The sequence below is a fragment of the Corvus moneduloides genome, chromosome 3 (assembly GCF_009650955.1).
Source record: "Corvus moneduloides isolate bCorMon1 chromosome 3, bCorMon1.pri, whole genome shotgun sequence".
Classification (NCBI taxonomy): domain Eukaryota; kingdom Metazoa; phylum Chordata; class Aves; order Passeriformes; family Corvidae; genus Corvus; species Corvus moneduloides.
In genome coordinates this window covers 80,933,548-80,955,910 of record NC_045478.1, presented here as the reverse complement: position 1 = coordinate 80,955,910, position 22,363 = coordinate 80,933,548, and the positions used below count along the sequence as shown (strand labels likewise).

At 36.1% G+C, this 22,363-nt stretch overlaps 1 protein-coding gene across 24 annotated transcripts in view; it reads left to right on the top strand.

Moving 5' to 3' along the window:
• The window catches only part of AFDN (afadin, adherens junction formation factor), a 119,597-nt gene that overhangs the window by 41,181 nt on the left and 56,053 nt on the right, over window positions 1-22,363 (top strand). For 20 of the 24 annotated variants that reach the window (XR_004238829.1, XM_032102419.1, XM_032102409.1 and 17 more), the window contains exons 7-15: window positions 3,184-3,295; window positions 3,668-3,835; window positions 5,215-5,259; window positions 10,169-10,263; window positions 11,011-11,270; window positions 12,781-12,850; window positions 14,981-15,096; window positions 19,907-19,968; window positions 20,850-21,055. Coding sequence is in view for 23 of the 24 variants with exons in the window: in XM_032102419.1 (XP_031958310.1) it covers window positions 3,184-3,295; window positions 3,668-3,835; window positions 5,215-5,259; window positions 10,169-10,263; window positions 11,011-11,270; window positions 12,781-12,850; window positions 14,981-15,096; window positions 19,907-19,968; window positions 20,850-21,055 (1,134 nt within the window). In the remaining variant the exon portion in view is untranslated. The remainder of the gene's footprint in view (window positions 1-3,183; window positions 3,296-3,667; window positions 3,836-5,214; window positions 5,260-10,168; window positions 10,264-11,010; window positions 11,271-12,780; window positions 12,851-14,980; window positions 15,097-19,906; window positions 19,969-20,849; window positions 21,056-22,363) is intronic. The other 4 variants (XM_032102420.1, XM_032102418.1, XM_032102432.1 and 1 more) reach the window with 1 other exon arrangement.

The window sequence follows — 22,363 nt, the reverse complement described above, 5'->3', positions numbered from 1 at the left end:
TGAAGTTTCAGCTGAAAGATAAACATTGTAAGACCTTTTCATAACATTTCTGACAACTTTTATTGTAAATGGCACTTTCCTATTGGTTATTTGCTTTCATACACTGGTTTGCAGTGTATCAGGCTGTACCCTTATGCCAACTTCTAAAGTGCTCTTCTGTGTAAGCAAGTACACACCAGTTTGTTCCAATGTGTGTTTTGTTTGCTTCAGTTTGCTTGATTTGAGTTTCCCTGAATAATACGGGGTTCACTGCACATCTCTGAAGATGTCAAATTAATTAGACAATCTTCCAAGCTACCTGTGCATATTCACTTGGGGCATTAGACTTCAGGCATGCAGCAAACCAGTTAACTCTTGAAAGCAGAATCTTGATTAGACTTTTGTTTTTAGAATGCATTTATTTTTTACTTGAGGGTAAGGCATTAATAACTTTTTGTAATGTCAAGCAAAAATACGCATTTCATGGTGAGTAGTTTTATTGGTGAATAGTTTTTTTAAGTAATAGTTGTTACAGACATAAGGCATTAAGTATTTTAGCAAGATCCATTGCAGGGGTTTTGTGGGTTTTTTTTGTGTTGTCGCTGCTGTTGTTTTGTTAGGCTTTTTTGGTTTGTTTTAGTAGGGGGATGTGCAAAGCCTGTATTCCCAGTTTGTAAGGAAGATTGTAGATTAATTAATTACAATTAGCAGATGTACTCGAATATACAGTAGATATGAGAGTTTTTACTTAAAAAACATTAAAATGACAGAAGAGCTTGTTGAAGACCTGTTACAGCATGGGGTTTTTCTTGTGTGAGACTTTTACAATGGACGGATCTGATTGCTTGATCTCTATATATTACTTATCACAGGGGGCTTTATACTCCCTTACTTGTTTATTCCAACAAATGCTTTGGAACTTAAGTCCAAAGTTGCTATGGTCTTCATTTAAATTTTCTTAGCTTGTATTTTCTGCATGTTTCTCTGCATTTTAAATTAATAAATATAGAATGGAATGACTTTATGATAATTTATATATACTTAAGAGTAGACTCGTGATGAAGCAGAGTGTATTTTGTCTAATTCTCAGTTTTGTGTTTGGTTCAGTTTATAGACTGCTTCCAAAACTTGTGATATTAGGCTGGTTTGACCCATCTCTGTTGCAGAAATCAGTGAAATGTCTGTGCTTGATCTCAGCAGCCTGTATAGATGAAAATTCACAAAAGCATATTTTAGTGCATCTCTTTTGAAAAACTCAAGCAAATCTCCACCCATAAGCCAAAACCCAGGCATTACATAGACTTGTTACCATGCTTTTCCATTATTCTGCAATGTAGGAATTCCAGTTTTGTGGGTGGCACTGAGGCAGCATTTGCCTAAACCAGAGGTGTTTTCTAAAATGGCATCATAACGATTAGAAGCCTCCTGGCGTGCAGGAGCTCACATGCGTGGTGTTTTGTATCTTCCTACAGGTTAGGTCACAGACCTTTTTAAAGTGAGGTATGTCTGAGTTACCAGCTCATGCTTCCTAAGAGATGAGGGGAATGGTGACTGGCAGGGAGGATGAGGGGAGCAGTGCTTGTCTAGTTCACCATTGCTGCCCTTAAACCCAGCGCCGAGTACCAGTGCTTATCCAAGTTCCGTGGTAGAAATAGTATCAGGTTCAAATAGCACCTGTGCATTTGTATCTCCTCTGTTCCTCTGGCTTCACTGTATTTGGTTTTTCTTTGGTTTCCTTCCCAGTTCAGTATTGGTCAGCTTCTGGTATGCATGTATTTCTTGCATTGTAACTGGTTACCTTCTGTGTCAAGGGCTTTGGAATTTTGAGATTGTTACTTGTTGAATATAGCTTTAAACACAGTGTTAACCTAATTATCCTGTAGGTATAATTGATTTTAAAATCTGAGATGTGAAATAGAGTGGCTTGGCAAGATAAGATTTGACTGTAGATGTGTTTCTGTTTCCCTCTGGTTTATACAATTTAATGTTTTCCTTCTTTTATAATATTTTGTCTATTTGAAAATCTAATTAAAGATAATTTAATTAGTCCTATGTTTAGCCCAGTTTTGCATAGAAAATGTTTTAGAGATTACATACTTTTGATCTTAAATGTACTTGTTTCCTGCTTGGAAGAAGATGAAAGGATGTTTGAGGTGGATCTGTGGGAACTTGGTTAACACAGAAAAGGGTGTGGAAAGGAGGGAACAAATGAGAGTGGAAAGTCTCTAGAGGGCTGCAGCATAGAAGGATGCTGTAGCCAATGGCTGCATCACTTCAGAAGGTCTTATCTTGGTCGTAGTTCAGAGATGGAAATAATTTGGAGTAGTTTGTTTAAAATAGAACTGTCTATGAATTTAAATAACGTTAGGATTACAAATGTGGGAGTACAATGTATTTTATTTTATTTTTTGATTCAGCTTTGAAAGATCTGTCTTTAATAACTGTAATACTGCCTGTCATTGTTACTTGTTCTTGATTGCTGCGGGGAGCAGTATTGCATGAAATTACAGGCTGTGTCTCCTTTAAGATCAGATTTCATGAATCAAGGTTTCCCCCTTCCTCTGCCTTGTGAGGATGTAGCTGTAAAAGGTAGGAACAGTCTGTAGTTCTGTTCCAAAAGGGTTTTGTTTCTTCCTCAGAGCTAGGCAGCATGAAGCAATTGTTTGAAATACTCCAGTTGTGCCCTTAGTCCCTTCTGTAGACCAGGTAAATTTAGGGTAAGACAAGGATGCAGGAGGTATGACATAGTCTTTGTCAGCTTGTTGTGTCTTTTCTAAAGATACAGATATGTTGTGTTAGCAGAATGGCATTAGCAAAATGAAAGGCTGATTCCAATGTGTGAAATAAAAATGGAAAGTTCAGTTTTGGTTTTTGACTATCATCTCCACAGATTTTTTTTTTCTTTTTTTGTCTTAGCTGATGAGAAATTGGAATGATTTTTTCTTACTGAAAGATGATCTTGTCTACTTTAAGCATAACTTGATTTTCTTTGCTTTTTAGACTTACTTGGTGTTCTGGGAAGTGTGATTTAACCTGTAGCAAGAGGCAAGAGAGGAGAATTAGAAAATCTTGGAAAACAAAATTGTTTCTTTGGCCTTATCTCTTGTTATAAACAACATGTGCAAAGAAAGTAATCAGAGGATATAACCCTGAATGTTCTAATTGTCCACTAATGGCTCTGAAAACTGATTAATTCTTTTTTAGGTCGTGCTGCCTCCTGGTGCTCAGCACTCTGATGATAAAGGTGCTAAAGAAACTATTCTTGATGATGATGAGTGTCCACTGCAGATATTCAGGGAGTGGCCTAGTGATAAAGGTATGTCCAAAAACCTTTAAGGTATTTTTGTGCCTTGGGTTGTAAGCCATGTTGTGGATCCTCTGTAAAGGAAGAAATTCTAACATATATTCCAGCGTGTTTTGGTTTTGGGCACTTAAAATACTAGGGAGTATTAGAGTTATTTACTGTTTCATTATACACTGTTTGTAGTATTACATAATTAGGTAGTAGAAAGGTTTTGCATTTTATCCTAAAGTTTCTAAATTATTCACTATACTGAAAAATTAAAGAAGTGACAGGAATTTAGTAAGCTGAAAGTAATCCTATGGGACACTTGCAGATTAACAGATGTTGGTTGTGTGTTTATTCACTGGCAGTGTGACTCAAACGATGTATAATGCTGTGTTCTAGGAGTACTGGTCTTCCAGTTGAAAAGGCGGCCTCCTGATTATGTCCCAAAGAAAACCAGGAAGATAACTGATGGAAAGCCATTAAAGGGGAAGGAAAGAGTTGACGGGTCTGGCTATGGCTCTTGTCTTCCTCCTGAGAAACTACCATACCTGGTAGAATTAAGCCCAGGTAAGAATTCTGGTTATTTAATAATCTAAATTGCATTATTATATAGTCATTTGGATTTTTCAAAAATAAGACTTTCTTTGTAAGCACAAGGAAGTTGATGTGGCAGGAAGTCTGTGCCACATGATTTGTTTTTCTGATGTCAGATTCTGAATTGGAGCTAACTAAAGGTAGAGCTGTGTATTGCTGTAATATCAAAATCTTAGCAACAAATGTTTGGAGTGAAAAAAGGGGAGAAATTATTTACTAACCTTAAATCTGATTTGCTTTGCATTCACAAGTACACTGTAGCATATCTGGTATTTGACAGTGCCATACATGGAAAAACCACGTTTGAACATGATAAGAACATGAATTTTTAAATCAAACTTAGATGTTAAGCATTTTTCAGCCTATATGGAACTTTCAAATCACTGGCAAGGCTGAGTTTTATTTTGTCATATTTGGAACTCTCTGGGCTTTGTGGTAATTTGCAATAAATTTTATGATCTAGGACAGCCAGGAGGGATTGACTGTGTATAGCACAACTACTGATAAAACATACACAACTTATGCTCTTAATATCTATCGTCCTTATGTTTATAGATTTGGATAAGGACTTCCATTTTTGGTGATTGAGTTATATACATCTCTTTTTCCTATTAAGTGTAACTTGAATACGCTCAGATATTCAAGTAAATGTTACTGTTTGAAGTCTGCTGGTGTTCCTTTTGGGAAGCAAGGTTGTCAATTGGTGCTGAAACCTTTGCTTGATCAGAACTTCAAAAAAAAGGTTAAATTTATGGTCAAAGAGTGTGGGGGTTTTGTTTGTTTATTTTAAATCCAGATGAAATTATCTGTACACAGAATATATGAAATGTACTATCATGTTCTACAGGTTGAGGTTTGGTTTGCATGTTAATATTTTGGGTTCTTTAGTAGTACTGTTGATTTCTTTTCTTGTTCTCTTACTCTTTGTGGGATGTAGTGCTTAGTATTAAAATGTTGTGCTCTGGCAGGGGCGAGAGACGCCCATTAACGGAGAGAGTAAACCCAGTCTGAAGTGCCGCAGGTGTCAGTGCTGTGTGCTGAGCTTCACACATTGCCTGTGGGACTGACCTATTGTTCGTGTTTTTCTTCTAACAGCTTGTTGTCACTTCTCTAAACAATAAGGATTGTTTCATTCAGTAGCTTTGTAGTACTGATGTCTTTATATTCTACACAGTTTCTAAAATTGAAAGAGTTAATAAGCTTCATCCTTACAAATTGAATAGGTGTTGTCTGGCTACGGTTTCACCCTTTCCTGTCTTTTCTTTTCTTGCCCTCCTCCGCATGTTCTGCATGGTATCTGTTCTGCTGGTGCTGCCTTCACCTGGGTCCTCTGCATGTGTTTCTAACCCCAGGGAGAAGGAATCACTTTGCCTACTACAACTATCACGCTTACGAAGGTAACGCTGTATTTGATACTGTTCTCTCATTAGTCACTAAAAACTTCTCCGACTGTAAATCTTGTGTTTCTTTATGACAAATGAAGGACTACCTTATTTGTCTTAAGGGTTTTTTTCCAAGGGACTGCTTCTGTGAAGTAGTTATCTGTTTTGTCAGCTGCCATGTAATTATTTGATCTGTGAAAAAATATCAAATAAATCATGAATGTACTGTTACCCAAAGAGTTCAGCCTTGGAGCTATGGTTAACAGCTAAATTTCAGAGGGTGGTGTACAAGCAGTGTTGTAGTAGAACTAAAAAGTTCTTTGATCCATCTGTTTGCAGAATTCATAGTTAAAACATGTATTGGGTAAATGGCATGGAACTTAACTGTGCTTTTCAGTGTTTGACTGTATTGATCCAGTGGATGAAATGTGTGATGACTTTTATGTGAAATAGTGTTTGGACCCCTGGGAAAATGACCTCAGTTTCTACTCCCTGGTATTCCATGGTGTCCTTTGGTATTTCTGCTGCCTGGTTTGTGGTATTGTCTAACATTAGTGGTGTATGTCAAAGATTTAGCACTTCAGACAGTAGAGACTTGTTCAGTTTTTTCTGTAGTGTTTGAAATTGATAGCCTAATGTACAAATTGTTATGGATCTTTAATTCTTCTTAGAGTGTAGAGTAATGTGCAGATGTGTTCTGGTTTGACCAAATAGACAAGAATACAAAGCCATTTTCTTTTCATTGTGAAATGTGTACCAAAATATTTTTTTCTTTTCTTACATTTTTTTCTTGTTTCCTCACTTTATTTCCTGGACTGCTATAGAAGAACTGCATGTGGTTTTCAGTGTTGCTCACCCTTTCCTTTATGATTATGGAGTGATTTATGATTGTGGAGTACCATACTGGGGTTTAAAGAACTGTATTCAAACTTGCATCCAGTGCTCAGTTATGTGAATTGAATTCAGACTTCTATTTCCATTAACATTGTTATTCTAGAGAGCAGAAAGTTTTCATTGAGTGTGCTGAACTAAAAAGCATGGATGGGCTCTGCAGGAGCACTTGACCATTAACTAGGAAGATTGAAATTTGGTTACGTGTCACTGGAAAAAAAAAAAATAGTTTTTTAAATCTTTATCTCAGTGTGTGAAAAAGAGGTCTTCATACTCTGGTGTTAGACTGTGTCTTTGGAAAAAAAATCACTTTAGGATACTTGAATTTATTACAGAAGTAACTCCAGTAGAAATGTCCTCCTGTCAAAACAGTGGCCGTTTATGTTTTTGCAGGAGGACGTAGCAGACTCACTTTCATGCCCTGTGCAATTGCACAAATTTAGGAAGTTTGCTAGTGAAGTATGTCCAGTTTTTCCACTTCTCCACAGCTGCTGATGTTGCTGTTTGTACGACTGTTTCATTGACTGAAGATTAGATTCTGTATGGTAGAGGATGCATTTCAGTAGCTTGTGGCTGTAAATGTGGCAGTCAGCAATTGTCTCTGTACCCACATCATGTGAATGAACCATTAAACTGAGATGAATCTGATAGTAATAGAAATAGACTGGATAGACTGAAGTGACATTCAGCAGCACTTTGAATGGCTGATTCTGTCTGTATTATCTATGAATATGGCTTTTGATGACTTCAGGGATGTTAATAACTTCAGTTGTTCAATCATAATTATTTAAAGGCTAAGAAAAATGGCAAACCCCCATTTTTTTAGATGTGAGCCTCAGATCCTACAAGCCTGAAATTAAAATTACAAAGCACAAATAAAAAATAAAAAGGCAAACCCATAAGGCTTTTTCCCTGCTTCAGCACAAAAAAGAGCAACCTTGAGCTGTAGAACAGATAGCAGTGGGAGATGTGGAGGATATCTAGCTATAACAGCTTGGAAAGAGGAATTGCAGGAGGCTGGAGAAGTTGGAAAGCCTTAGCCAGGGTGTTTCCCTGGCCAACCTTCTTTCTGGGAACAGAACTGCAGTATGGCATGTGTAACACTTTTGCACATTACCTTTGTTGTCTGTTACAATAAAAAAATGTTTACTATTGGCTCTTTCTGCTGGCAGTACACATCTCGTCTGATCTTTAATAGTAGAATTATCTCCTGAATTCAGCATGGTATTTCAGATCTGCCCAACCATCTCCTAAGCTTATTAGTTTTTAAACTCTTAGTAGTCAGCCACTTGTACAGGAAATGTGCTTTGCAAATGTAAATTTAACTATTTTTAACTCAATAGGTAAAGTCCATTGTGTGGCCGTTTTTGTTAAACTTTGGGCTTATTTGTTTCCTCTGAGCTGATCTTCATCATTTGGTTCAGTCTGGTGCTAAGTCAATACTATTTCCCAGCATTGTTTCAAGCATTGGACTAGTGAAATCAATTGAAGTTATAATTTTCAAAGTGGTGTATGATTCACCTTTTAGTGGTGAACTAACACATTTAAAACATATATGAAGGGTGGCCTGTCTTGGTTTTTTCTAGTGCTTAAAAAATACACATTTGTGTTGCAAACCACTGACTTGATGTGCTTATGGTGACTATTCACTCCTGTTCACTACAGAGTTTTTTATAACATTACTGTTTGAAGTGTGGATGGTGACTCTTAGGTGCATAAACCAAGTAATGAAATCTGTTTGTATTGTGTCCTTTGCTAAGATCAGCCTTCATGGACTGTCATGGCTTGGGGAGTAGGGCCTTTGCCCCAGGTATGACAGAATGGGTATCCTGCTGTAGTGAGTTATAAGGAAGACATTCCAAATACCATTTAGGTGAGGTTCCAGCTGTTGAAAAACAGGAAATACGGTTGTCCTGGGGTGACTGTTATGATACTGTGTTCTCTATTGTTTACACTGTAGTATAGCACAACCTTCCTTCCCTCCTGCATCCCTCCCTTAGATCAAAAAGGCCTTTCATTCTTCTTAGGATTTGTTGTAATTATCTTCAAGATTAAGATACCTTTTTCTGTAGAAATTGGCTTTTATTGCTGATGGAGTATAAAAAATAACCCAAATAACTTTGAGTAACTCCTTAAAATTTTCTCCTTTTTGTGGGGAGAAAAAATTGCATTTGTATCTAGTACTGTGGTTTTAATACAAGGTGTTTTTCTAGTCACAATGGACACTGCAGAGAATTTGCCTCAGCAGAAACACTGTGATACTAAAATACATTTCTTGAGTGAGAGCACGCACACACACACGTGGGTGCCACTTTTACCAAACTAGGATGTGGGTAGGAGGAGAAAATACTTGACTTTTGGATTCCTAAAAAAATAAATGAAAGAGCTACTCTAGGTTTTGATGTGTAAATTGTGGGGAGACATAATAAAAATTTATGGAATTTGGTGTAAGCAGCCAAATGCATTCAGTAATCTATTACATGTCTGCATTTAGGGATACTGAAGATGCAGCCATGTAATTTCTGATTTAGCATTGTTAAGTATTTAAAATTGCACACAATTCAAATTGCTGAAGACATTCTACTAGCATTATCTCTTCTGGGTTACAATGATATTAAATGTATGCCTCTCTAAGACTCAAATACAGGGATTTAATAAAAGGTTTATGCCTCTACCTGAAAGATGTTTGAGGGGTGAGTGGTGTTATGATTAGTGCTTCTTTTGTGGTGGATGACATACTAATGCTGTGATAGTGTTTCTGTGTTCAGTAGCTGCATATTACTGTAGTATCAGCACTTAACTTCAGTATTTACAGTACCAGTCTATGGACTAACTGTGCCTGGTGTCTTTATGTCCCAATAACATCCCATCCAATCTGGGAGAAGCTTATTAATTCCACTTCATGGTTAAGTGGTTTGCATTCTGATTTTAATAAACAGATATTGGTAGTAATGCTGGGAGTCTACAGCTATATTTATGGAGCTTCTGGTTATATTGACTTCACTTAAAAATTTGAAGATGACTAGGAGCCTAGTGCAGACCGTATCAGTGTATGTGCCATGGCTTTAATAACATTCTCTAACACTTTTTTGGGGATGATTCAAAATCATTGTTCATTTCCATAGGTAAGCCAATTGTTGTCTTGCAGCCTCTCTTTTTTACAGCTTTGCTTTGGAGAGGGGATTGGAGTGAAGTCAGAAATGACAGTATTACTTCAGTTTCCACCAGTATTTAAAAGTTGTAGGATTTTTTGGGAAGTGGGGAGGATTTATATGTATGCCGAAACCCATTTATGTTAGCTAAATTGTGTACACTTCGTATGTCCAGTGGATTTTGTGAAATTTTATTCTATTTGAACAGTATGTATTTCTGAAGAGAGTAGGAAGTTGGACTTTATTTTTTACCTCATTTTCTGAGAGGTAAAAATATAGGTCAATGGAACTATAAAGATAAGGCCAGAAGTGCTAAAGTCCTATATACTAAGACTAAAGCTCTCACAGGTAAACATTTTGTGAGATTGTCTTTTAATGTTGCTCTATTTCAGTATCTGATGAATTAGAAACAGTTTGGTATGTGGACCACTTGACAGTAGATATAGCTGATAATGTGTACTTTAGTAAGATCCATAGATATTACTAATGTAGGGATTTGCAGGTGTTTTATTTTCTTAATCTTCTAAACCCATACTGGTATACCCATATAAAATCTTAGAGATTTACAAAAACTGTTGTATTGCTTAAACTACTAAGGAAATAGAGAAGGTTTTTCAGAGTATGTTCAGAATAATAGTTCTTGATTACTTTGTTCTTTGCATTTGTAGAAAAGAGCTGCTCCAAGTAGTATTTCTCTACTTTCAGTGTTCTTACATTACGAGGAGCAATCAAGTTCCCAACAATCTTGAAAGAATGTCACCCAGGTTTTCCTTTTTTTTTGAACACTGCTACTCTGAACTAAGTTGAGGTGATATAGAAATACTGTGTGAATATTTGACCTTTATCAACTTGCAAATTAATATTTGTTGCTTGCTGTACAGATGGTTCTGACTCCAGAGATAAGCCAAAGCTTTATCGTCTACAATTAAGTGTCACTGAAGTTGGAACTGAAAAATTTGACGACAATTCCATTCAGGTACGGAAAAAAGCAGATTCATATTACAGTACAGATCTGATCTCTGGTGTGTTATGTGTAATTGTGGAAACTAATAAAATATGCTGTGAATACCTGTCAGAGCTCGAAGGGTAAAATATTGCTGCAGTTTTGTGTTAATGGTCATTATCTGTTTTAATTTACTTCCACTCTTGATTTAAGAGAAGGATTTTGTTATTATAGTAAAGTTTTTTATTAGTTAAGGGGTTTATTATTTAAAATGAGGTTTTCTTTTATGTAACTGGATCAAATGATGCATATCAGTGTTTTTGTAATTGCTTAATGACTTTCAAGTCCTAGTCTTAATCTCTTTGAGGCAAGATTTTTTAAGAGTGTGAAACAAGCATATTTGTATGAAGCTCATGCCGGGGAGTCTCTTACAGCACCCTGGGTCCATGTCAGTGCAGTTAGTTGATTTATAATTACTTGCGTTGTGAGATTTCATATAAAACAGCAAGAGGAAGAAAACAGTATATGACCAAAAGAGTGAAAAATTTTTCATCAAGGGATGTCTGCTGCACATGTTAGTTAATGTGTGTTTTATTGTTTTTGTTGCATTGAATAATGAAGTGAAACTCACTGATTTTAGTACCACTCATCTTTGTTAAATTCATAATCAAAATTAAATTACTAGTTTGTAAATAGGGTAAGCTATATCTTAGTCTTTTTTTTTTTATTTCTGCTGCAGTGTAATTTAATTCATTCTATGTTAATTAATTTTATTCCCAGTTGTTTGGTCCAGGAATTCAGCCTCATCACTGTGACCTCACTAATATGGATGGAGTTGTTACTGTTACCCCGAGAAGCATTGATGCTGAAACCTATGTGGAAGGTCAGCGTATTTCAGAAACCACCATGCTGCAAAGTGGAATGAAGGTTCAGTTTGGGTCTTCTCATGTGTTTAAGTTTGTGGATCCTACTCAGGACCATATTTCCAAAAGACCTACTGATGCAAGTCTTATGGTCAAAGGTCCAAGACACAAGACTGGGTGAGTAAGATTTAGTTTCTCCCTCCTGAGGTTAGAAGGGGAGCCTTGGGGAAAAAAAGAGAATGAGAGCATTATAAATGGCCAGTGACTAGAGTGTGAACTCATTTAAAGTGTTAAGTATATAATTTTAATACTTGAGCTCCACCTTGTGATTTTATGTAGGATTAGCAAGTGTCTTGTTTGAGTACTTCATAATGAAAAAGTTTTCCTCATGCTCACTTCTGTGTGAAAAACACTATAATGCGTTATTTTCCTGTATTTCACAGTTCACTTAAGCTCCAGGAAAAGTCAAGAATTTGCTGAATGTTTTCAGAGAGTCTGGTTTTTGTTTTTTCTCGGATTATAACTTTCACAATTCCACTAAAAGGAATTGGAAATGACGTAATCATGAAATGAGACTGTGAAGACAGGGAACTATATAACAATATAACAACAACTTCTTATAGCGTGATTACTTACCCTCTAGTTTCTGTGTTGCAAGGACTAGCAGTCTGGAAGTCCACCCTGTTGTTTTTCATTCATGTTTGTCATGGGGGCATAATAAAAATACTGATCACAGATATAGTGACTCGTAGGAGTGCAAGTGTTTTGTTCAATGGCTATAAAAATATTCAGAAGAAGCAATCTTAAAATCAGTTTGTATTGCAGGGGAAAAAACCAACATTCTGTCTTCTCTGGGTCCAAATGAGGCTACTATTGTTAATATACACATTCTTGTATAATGCCATTTAGAAAAGTAACAAATTGGCTTGGAGATGAGTGAGAGAAAGATACCTAGGAAAAGAAGCTTATCTGCTGAGTTAATATAGATGCATGCTTTAAACATTTTCATTTTTTCTCCACTTTATTTTCATATGGAAGGACACTGTGCTTTTTGTAGGCCCTGTCTGCAGGAAGACTTCCAGCCATGTGGCTGTCATGTAATATTCTTGCTGAAATCTTGAGTTCATTCTGCATTTAGCCTGCAGATAAATAAATAAGTGCTCTTGGGGGTTTACAGTCAACTGGAAAGCACTGTATTACTGCAGAGCTTTATCTGGACAGTAAAATCTATGGCAAAGGGCTGTTGCAGCTTGAACAATCAAATATTTTTTAAAATCTTTGGACTAAGGAGATAGTAATATGTATTACTATGATTTATGAATTATTTACATTATGTTGTACATTTAATACTAAAGAGCTGAGAAAAAAATTGTAGCTAGTCTACTGTAGTGAATACAATGCCATGAACATGTTTTATGTGTATTATTTTTATGTGTATTTATGTTTTCTCACTTGACTGGGAGGAAATTAGCTAAGAATCTGTTTTTGCAAATGAAATTCTGTATAAATATTTTTAGAATTATTAGTATAAAGAACCATTGCAGTATTAAAAAAAGTTAGTATTAACTGGACTCATGGTACAACCCTTGAATTTTAATTTATTAATTTTAGTTACTTTGTTCCTTGTTTGTTAAATGTTTAACGATACCATTTCTAAAACATACTGGAAATGTTATCTTGCTTATAGAGCTGTGCAGGAAACCACATTTGATCTGGAGGGAGATATTCACAGTGGAACAGCATTACCAGCAAGCAAGGTACTGTATTATGACTAAGTTAGCAATAAATAAGGGCATGTATAAGTTAAATCAAAATTACAACATCAGTAGTATTTGGGGAAGTGTGGCCAATTCATCAGTCTTGCCAGCCATTTTTTCCTTGTGGGTGGGCTCAGATATCACATGCCTTGTTATTTTAGTTTTGGGGTTTTTTTTCCCCAAAACCCTTTTGTTTCAGTTTGTATTGGCACTGGGCGTGCATCTCATGTCAAGAATAGTAACATTTTTTTAGAAAGGGAAACTCTCCAAACCTGAAGTAGTTCCTCCCCAATTTGACTTATGGAAAGCAGATTACATTCGGTAGAGATTCTTGTTAGAACTGGTACATTGTTACCTTGTGTGTGTAGCATATGGCTGTTGTCATGTGTGATGGGGTAAATAAATGTTTTATATAAAATGTGAAAAGGTGTTCAATTTTAATTTAACTAGGCTTTTAAAATTTAATGGATGTGACTGTAGACTTCAATAGAGCTCCTGTACACACATTGACTAAGCAAACTGTCTCTGCAGTCATAAACATTTTATGAGGTGATAATATTTTCTTGCTTTCTTTCTGCACTTTTTGTTACTAGATTTTGTGTCAGAATTGCATTTTCCAGGAGCAAACAAATAGAGTAAATGACACAATGGTTAATGTCTTACTTGCTATGATCACATGCCTCAGATGAAATGAGAGAATGAATTATTTCAGCAGTATGAGATGTAGTAATCTTCCCAGAAATGTATTCTCTTTTATGTTTTATTTCTACCATTACAAAACTGAAATATTTGTAAATATTTAGTGGCATTAATACAGCAGTGTAGGTATTAATAACTCTGATAGCTTTTGAATGTGTTTTTAGTCTTACTTGTTTTCTTACCACAGTCTTTTGATTCAGTTTCTCTACTTTCTTTGTAGCTTTGTGATAGTGCTTTCTCTTATCTTGTATGTGTTCTTTACCTACTTCTGATAGGAATTTATTTAGTGATATTTTAGAAGGAGAAACAGAAACTTTGTAAACTAATAAAATGGCTTAAAATTTCTCAGAATAAGAGTTTCTGGCTTTATTATATAGCATACATCATATCCTATTCACAGTCATTAGAAAAATACTTCTAGTGGACCTAGGGATTAATGGAAAAAGTTTAGTTTCTTTTTTAGTTGTACTGTTTGAGAATGTGTATGACATCTTGTTAAATCACTGATGAATCACTCATTTTCTAACATTTGCTCTCTTCTAAGTTTGCTTTTCTGTTTGGAAAAGGGGTAACAGTAAGTTTAATGAAAGTTCTCTGAGATGTGGTGGTGAAAAGTGATTTAGTTCAAACCCTTGTTTTGAGATGCACTTGTTGGCAGGTTTTCCTATGTCGAAGCAAATTATTTAGTCCTAGAAATTTCTTATGAAATGTTGAAACACTTCATATTTTATTGATGTCCTGTTTTCAATTCCTTATGCTGAAAATAATTTCTATTTATTTTGCTGCTTAAAGCAACATGTTTGCCCCATTCCTGATAGGGTTTGATTGAATTAGAAATCATAAATTAAAAGCTTCCTATTAAGGAGCATGGGACACCAAAAGAGAACAAATTAAGTGTTACATAAAAAAATAACACAGTTTGAATTGCCCCTTCTTGTGTTGGAAATTTTGTACTGCCTGGCAGATCAGACTTTCCTTAAAATCAGGATAAATTATGTTACAGATCAGTAGTGTAAGCACTTGGAACTATTGGAGGAGCAGAGTCGGGGAGCATGGCCAGTTTTAAATTTGTAAATATATTTAACTTCGTCTCTTACCTAAAGTTTTGATTCCCAACTCATTCTTATTTTGTGGTAGCTATGCAACTTTTTATTAAAGATATTAGAAAGCTACATTATAAATTCTAGCAGTGCATTAGCAAAGAGCTGCTCCTAGCTGGCCTTTGTTTGTTGAATTGGAAGCAGGCTCTTCAGTGCTTCACTGTGGTGAAAACGCCTGCTGAGCTGTCGCTCTCTGTGCCATACTCCCCTCTTCTGTTTCCCCATCTCTTTTCAAGCCTCAGACTGACACTTCATTTTAGTGGTGTTAGGCACAAATACTGGCTAATGCAGTGCTTGCATGCTAAGCACCTGTCCCGCTGTTTTGAATTAGAGCACCAGCAGGCTGGACGGTGACAGGACATCATCCGCATCCAGCACAGCCGAGCGAGGAATGGTGAAGCCGATGATTAGAATAGACCAGCAGGATTACCGCAGACAGGACAGCAGGTAGGAAACGTGGGATCCATTACTTCTCAGAATCCAAAAAACAGATATGTTTTTCCCATAGATCAAGCACTGCATTAAAGTATTTTAAATGATCCGGTTTTCCCCTATGGAAAATGAGAGTTCCTTTGAGATCTCGCCCCAAGTAAACCCTAGGATTAACAACCAAAGCAAAAAACTTCACCATGCTTAAAAAAATCCAAAAAACTAATCTTTTGCTTCAGTAATCTGTTATTTGTGGTTCTCTTTTTATAAAGTCAGGCTGATAGTCATGTCACATTGTTGATTTGTTGTTAGGCATGTCATATGAAATGTCTTCAATAACAAAAGTACAACTACTTAAAATTTTCATTTGTCAGTGGCAAGTTGATGTGATTTACTCTGGAAAGTGAAATAACCAGGTCATTGCTATGTCTACTGTGCTGCTGTCAGCAGGTGTGGAGTCTCTGTCCTTGAAGATACTTAAAACCTGACTGGACAGGGTAGTGAGCAACTTGCTCTTGTTGACCTTGTTTTGAGCAGGGAAGTTGGATCAGATGATCTCTAGTGTCTCCTATCCCACCTCAGCAAATCGGTGATTATGTGAATAGAATTTTTTTTCAAATTTTTCAAAAAATACAAGATTGTATTGCTGTCTACATAAATCAGCTTTTAAATTTAGGTGAACAGCTATGATAAATGGATGAAAGGTAAGGTAAAAGTGCTTCAGGGTTAAAAAGTGCAGCAATCCAATTTGTAGAGCTTGCAGTATGAAGCTTTTTGTACCTTTAAATTGATTTATTATTCACTCGAGAGAAAAGAAAATTCAGAGATATGAGTGGCAGGAAAAAAATACAACCAAAAAAGGGCAGAAAATTGTGCTTCCACTTGAACTTGAATGTTCCATAGCAGGGACATCTTCTAAATACTTTCAGTGAAGTTAGACCAGAATGCAACTCAGTTCTACTCCGCGCTCTGTTGTTAGAGTGCCTTTTCATCTTCAGATTCTTTTTTAGAATTTTATTAAGGTTGTGAAGATTTAACTCCTTCTTCTTGAATTACTAGTATTTTAACTGTAATTTTCTTCATAAAAGATGAACAGAATTTCTTTCTGAGCTTTTTATAGCCTGTCAGAAGTTTTTGAGGTTTCTGCTGTTAATATTCCTTGATCTGTGCATCTGTATCTGTAGGAAGATTATTAAAATACTATGAAGAGGATTATCTTGTGCTGTATTTCAAAAATGCAGAGCCATCTGTGAGCTGTATCTTGGCTTCATTTTGTTGGGTTTTTTTTAACTTCTAAAATTCCTTCTAAAGAGAGGAATTTATTTTTAAATTGCTAGTCTTTACAAAGGCTTTTTCACCATGGTTCCTGTGTGCAGAAAGTATTTTTAGAGGCATCTAGATCACACTTAAATTTGTAATAACTACAACCTCAGAGATCTTCATTGCCAGCCCTGACATTGATATTTTATTAATGTACATGTCTTACATGTTTGTAGTATGTATTGTGTAAATAGTCATGTTTATCTAAATACAGCACTTCTATCATGTGCTGTTTCTCAGATTCGTTCACTGTGTTTATGAGATTGACAAATTAGCAAAGTCATGATGTCAGATTAGGACTGACAAACTGGGCAATGGGTTGCCTGACTACACGGAATTCTTCCCTTTTGTGGATGTATTTTGTGGACCTTTAGTTAGGTTTCCTCTGGGATACTCTGGTCTCTTTTTATGAACTCTAAGGACAGTAATTGTGAACTGCTTTGTTAGTATGAAAAACCAAAAATTCTTCACTGGCAAGCTCCAGGTTTTTGTTACTGTACAACTTCCGCCCACACTAAATGTTCTTGTGGGTAGTCTTTGTGTGCTCATCACTGCTCTCTAAAGGTGAATAGTAAGATAAATAAGAGTTTCTTCCAATAATACACTGAATGGGTTGAAGACCAAAGATTAGAACTTGGCTGCCATGATTTTTCATTTCTAGAAAGAAAAATAATTGAGATTCGAGATCATAAGTCCAGTTTACTTACTGTGTATGGTTGTTCTGATTGAAATGTGATTCTTGGAAATGAAACATAATGACTATTTAGTTAAGGACTGTGGTCATACATGCTCATTAGATAACTGACACTACAATTAGCATGAGCAAGCATATAATAAAAATGAGAAAAGAGAAGATATTTTTTTGCCTTGGATACCTTTCAGGAGTTCTTCAAGATGTGTTTGGTTGGAAATAAGTATGATATGTAAGTGGTGTTAACTGACTGCAGACGCTTACCTGATTCCTAGCTTTAACATGCCTTAAAAAATTTATACATACCTAGTATGCTGACTAAAACAATCACACAATGGTGTTTCATTTTTTTGTGCAGTTTATCAGAGACAATCTAGGAGAATACAGAAATAGCAGGAAAATGTATTACTGCTTTGAATGCAATTTTAAAGTGTAATATTATCTGACACTATACTAAGAGAGAAGGCAACCCTTAATCAATATTTTATGGCCCTCCTAAACCTAACTAGACTTTCAGACTGGTTTAGCTCAGAGAATTTCATCACCACAGAGAGGCTGTATAAGAGCAATAGCGCAAAGACAATATATACTTAAAATGTATCCAATAAAATGTGCTATCATATCAGAAGCACAGAGAATTGCTTCAACTTAGATTTCTAATGTGCAGAGCATAATTACGGAGTATTTCTTTTGCATGTTCTTTGGGGAAGGTGGAAGATGGTACGGGGGTTGGAAGTAAATGATCTTCAAGGACTCATTCCACCCCAAACCATCCTATGACTCCGTGATTTGTTGAAGGGAACTCCTATTAGGGTAGTTAAATAATTGATTTACTACATCTGTACCTAGACAACTAATTTACAGGTAAAATTAAATTACAATTTTTAAAGATTACTTTGTATTAATTTATCTCTTATGGCCAGTTTCCAGAAGTCTGTAAGCAATCTTGCATTAATATCAGGTCTCATCACTCATGACACATTGTCTCTCACTGGCTGGGAATCCAGTTCCTCCAATTGTGCTGAAACTGATGAATATCATTTTGTTCTAAGGAAAATAAAATAAATCATCAGCTGAAATCTGTCACTGGTTTACTAGCCAGTTTGTTAAAATATTTCTACATCTTGTTACCATTCCTATAATGAAAGATCAAAAATTTCTCTGGAGTTGTCAGTATAGTTCTGTTTTATAATGCTGTATATTGGTAAGTATTCTATGGAAGTAATTAAGTTCTCAGTGAAGATGATGCACTTTTGACAGTGTGGAGGTGGTGACAAATTAGTTCATTTTAAATCTATAGCAATAAAAAGACACAAAATACTACAATTTACACACCAGCTGGGTGCTTTTCATAAAGAGAGCGTGCTGTCGTGTTTGAAATGTAACTGAAATGGCAGAAATTTGTGTACATACTGCCATGCTGTGCCTGCTCTTCCTTAACCTTCAACTCCCCAGAAGTTGGATTTGCTGAGCACTTCTTATAATAAGGCATTATATAGATGGCACAATTTCAGTTCTCTGCTGGTTTAAGGTTTTGCAAGTTTTTAAAAAAGCAGGCAACCAAACAAACCCCCACCAAAACCCAAAGGCACTGCTAATTTTTGGATTCAATATGCTAAAATTTAATTTTAGATCTTTTGACATCAGCCTTCAAAGTTATATTGTGGATTTTTACTACAGGCGGTAGCTGAATACAGGCTTTCAGGGTCCTGTCTCTACCTGATGGCATAACTAATAATCTTAAGGAGAATGAGGCTTATATAATTCTATTACATTCCTTTCTTTTATCAAAGTTGTTGGGGAAACTAAAAAGCTGCCTATTGTGTTACATATGGTTAAAATAGTTATCGCATGCAGAAGATGTTAAGCTTTTACTTATTTCCTAAAAATAGGTGCCCAACTGCAGAGAACTGCTCAGTTAATGCCTTTGCTTAAGGCAGTAATGATAGGATGGAAATTAGGAAAAGGTTTTTCACCCAGAGGGTTTTTGGGCACTGGAACAGGCTCCCCAGGGCAGTGGTCACAGCACCAGCCTGACAGAGTTCAAGAAGCATTTGGACAATGCTCTCAGGCACATGGTGTGATCTTCGGGCATCGTGTGCAGGGCCAGGAGTTGGACTCAGTGATTCTGATGAGTCCCTTCCTACTCAGGATATTCTATGGTTTTGTGAAATACGTACTTAACCTTTTGCAGGCACCAGAAAAACCAAGTCTCCGTTCAGTTTCCTACTCTCTGATTTCTCTGATGGGTACTGGTAAGAAATAGCACTGCAGTCGGTTTCAGTGAGGACGATTCTGGGGCTGACTGCTGTTTCTCAGTGTAGTGTAGCAACAGCCAGGTTGGGGTAGGGACTGGATTTGACCTCCTTTCCCTCCTTACCAGAAAAAAGGACCAATAGGTTGACCAAGTCTTCATAAATTTTGAGGGCTTGAAAGGCAGCAAAGTACATTTGTTGTAACCAAGCTGATGTTTCAGGCAAAGCTTCATTCGCTTTCTTTCATGTGTCCATGAATAATTTGTTATTTGAATCCTGTCAATGGCAGGTGGCAAAGCAATCCTATCAGTCTGCCGTGCAGCGCAGAAGAGGGTGTTCATTAATATCGCAGACTCCACAGTTCAAGTCTGTATTTTTATCTGTTGTGTTGCTGGCAAATACAGCTTGAATGATTCTGGAGGAAAGGTAAAAAAATGATGCTTCTATGGAAGGTTGTTGCATCAATATTTGGAACCAGTGTATTTGAAGAAATATGTAATTTTACAGTAATTAATATCACCCGTGTGGATTACTTGTTTCAATTTTCATTGTCTTTCTTTAGATCTCAGGATACCCATGGACCAGAACTGATACTGCCTGCTAGTATTGAATTCAGGGAAAGCTGTGAGTAGACTGTGAAGTTACATCCCTAACCTGCTAATGCATTCTTCTATACTGTAATATTTCAGCCAGTTTGAAAACTTCAGGGTAATTTAAGTAAACACTGAAAAAAATAATGACTATACAGATGCTAGACAGTCTAGTAGTATAACTTGTTTTGTTGGGAGGATGAACAGATACTTTAGATATTGAGGCATGTTCATGCGTATCTTAATTCTGATTGCATTTCAACTCTTCATCTTCAGATATTCAAATTAAATGTGAAAAAAATTTTAATCCCATCTCCTCAACAGTACATTGAATTCACTGTCTTCTATGTAGTTCTCTATGCTTGTATAATAGATGGTGTCTTGGTCAAAATCCATTTTATATAAAATCTGATTAGATTTACATTGTTGTTTAGAGTTTAATTTTTTATTACCTTGGTCCCCAGGTTTTTAAGGCCTCAGATCTGGTAGAAAAATGTCATACTAGAGACTGTCCATACTTCAAATATTTGAAACTAAATAGATTTGTGAGCAAGCAAAGACTGACTTTTTTTTTTAGTATGGGAGCTTTGTTGGAATAAAATGTACAAGAGAAATCTTGCATTTTCCTGTTTACTTGAATATGCAAATTTTCAGCAAAGAGATAGGAACTAGAACAGAAATGTTTCCCAATGATCAGATTTTCTGGCTTTATTTAGAAGTGTGTTGTTAGTGTGTCTAGCTAACTGGTACATAACAGACAGCTTAAGAGTTCAAATTCCTGTAAGTTGCTCCCCCTTCCTCTCCTTCTCCCAAAGAAAATCCTTTATGCCTCAAGCTGTGAAATTGTTTTCTTTCATTTTCTTTCTGTCTATGGCTTTATGACATACTGATTTTTTTTTTCCTCTTTGTCTACAGCTGAAGATGCCTTCTTATCTGCTATTATAAATTACACAAATAGCTCAACAGTTCATTTTAAGCTGTCACCAACATATGTTTTGTATATGACATGTCGGTATGTATTGTCCAGCCAATACAGACCTGACATCACTCCTGCTGAGCGTACTCACAAAGTCATTGCAATAGTCAACAAGATGGTGAACATGATGGAAGGAGTGATACAGGTGAGTTACTCTGCCAAAATATGTCAAGGGAATTACCTACACGTTGTTAATCTAGCGAACTTCTTAGCCTTTTTCTTAGTGTGACCCTTAACAGTAGTTGATTAAACAGTAATGCCTGCATTGACTGCCCTTTATGTCAGTGAATAATGTCAGTGGTATGAAACTCTCTCCTGAGCAATGTGGGAAGTTAGGGAGTGGCTGCTGCTCTGAAGATTATGTTCTCTGACAAGAGGTGACTTTTCTAGAAGGTAAGATCTTTGCAAACATTTCTGGCTGTGAACCCTTGTAAAACAAGTTGGATGGGCTTATTAAAAAATACTGCATAGATAGCATTTGTTTGCACTGACTGATGCTTGAACATATTAAAAATAATGATGGCTTTTAAATTTTGATCCTGTTACTTCTGCAACTTTTGTAACCACAAAAATGGTAATAAAACTTGGACATCTTGAACCACTCTCACACAACTGCTTTGTAAAGAGAAATAGAAGTTCTCAAATGTTCCAATATTTTATATGTAGTCTAATGCTCTTGCTACTATACGTGCAAGACTTCTACAGAAGCACAGGGGGAATTCTGTTTTGTGTAGAAATGCAGGATAAGATCCACTGCGTTGTCTGTGATACAGACAATACCTTGCGTTGTGTAACTTGATAAAACAGACCGGTCATTTTCTCAAAAAAAGGGGTGCTAGTTCATGTATCCTCAGTAATTAAATTAATTAAACTTCTTTGTCTGCAGGTTTTTCTCAGAAGAAAAATTGAAATATGTTTCTATATTTATTAAAACAGGTGTGTTTGTTGCAAATAGTGCTGCCAGAGTAGCAGCAAGGACCCTGCTGCACTAAATACTGTATGGGCATAACAAATATGTCAGTCCTGCCTTACAGAATTTACAATTGCAAGTGCTACACAATAACTTGATTAAGGGAGAGTAGGAAAATGAACAACAGGAGTGGCATGAAACTCAAGCAAACCAAAATTGTTCAGCTTTTGTTCAGGTTTTGGAAAGATTTAGTGGAGTTTTCAGCAGGGGAATGTTAGCATTAGACCCCTGTGTAAACTTCTACAACCGGCTCCCACCTTCCACAGGAAAGATTGGGAGGAAATGCTGATGTTGAGGACACTTTGCAATAAGAAAGTAAGATTTGCCTTCTGTGTACATTCCAAAGCTGATCAGAGACTGAAGAGCAGTTTGATTCTGAAGTGAAGAACTAGTACATTGCTTTGAATCTTGATGTCACAGTCAATAGATATTTGATAAAACTGAAATGGTATCAAAAATTAATATTCAGGCTCTTCTATTAAA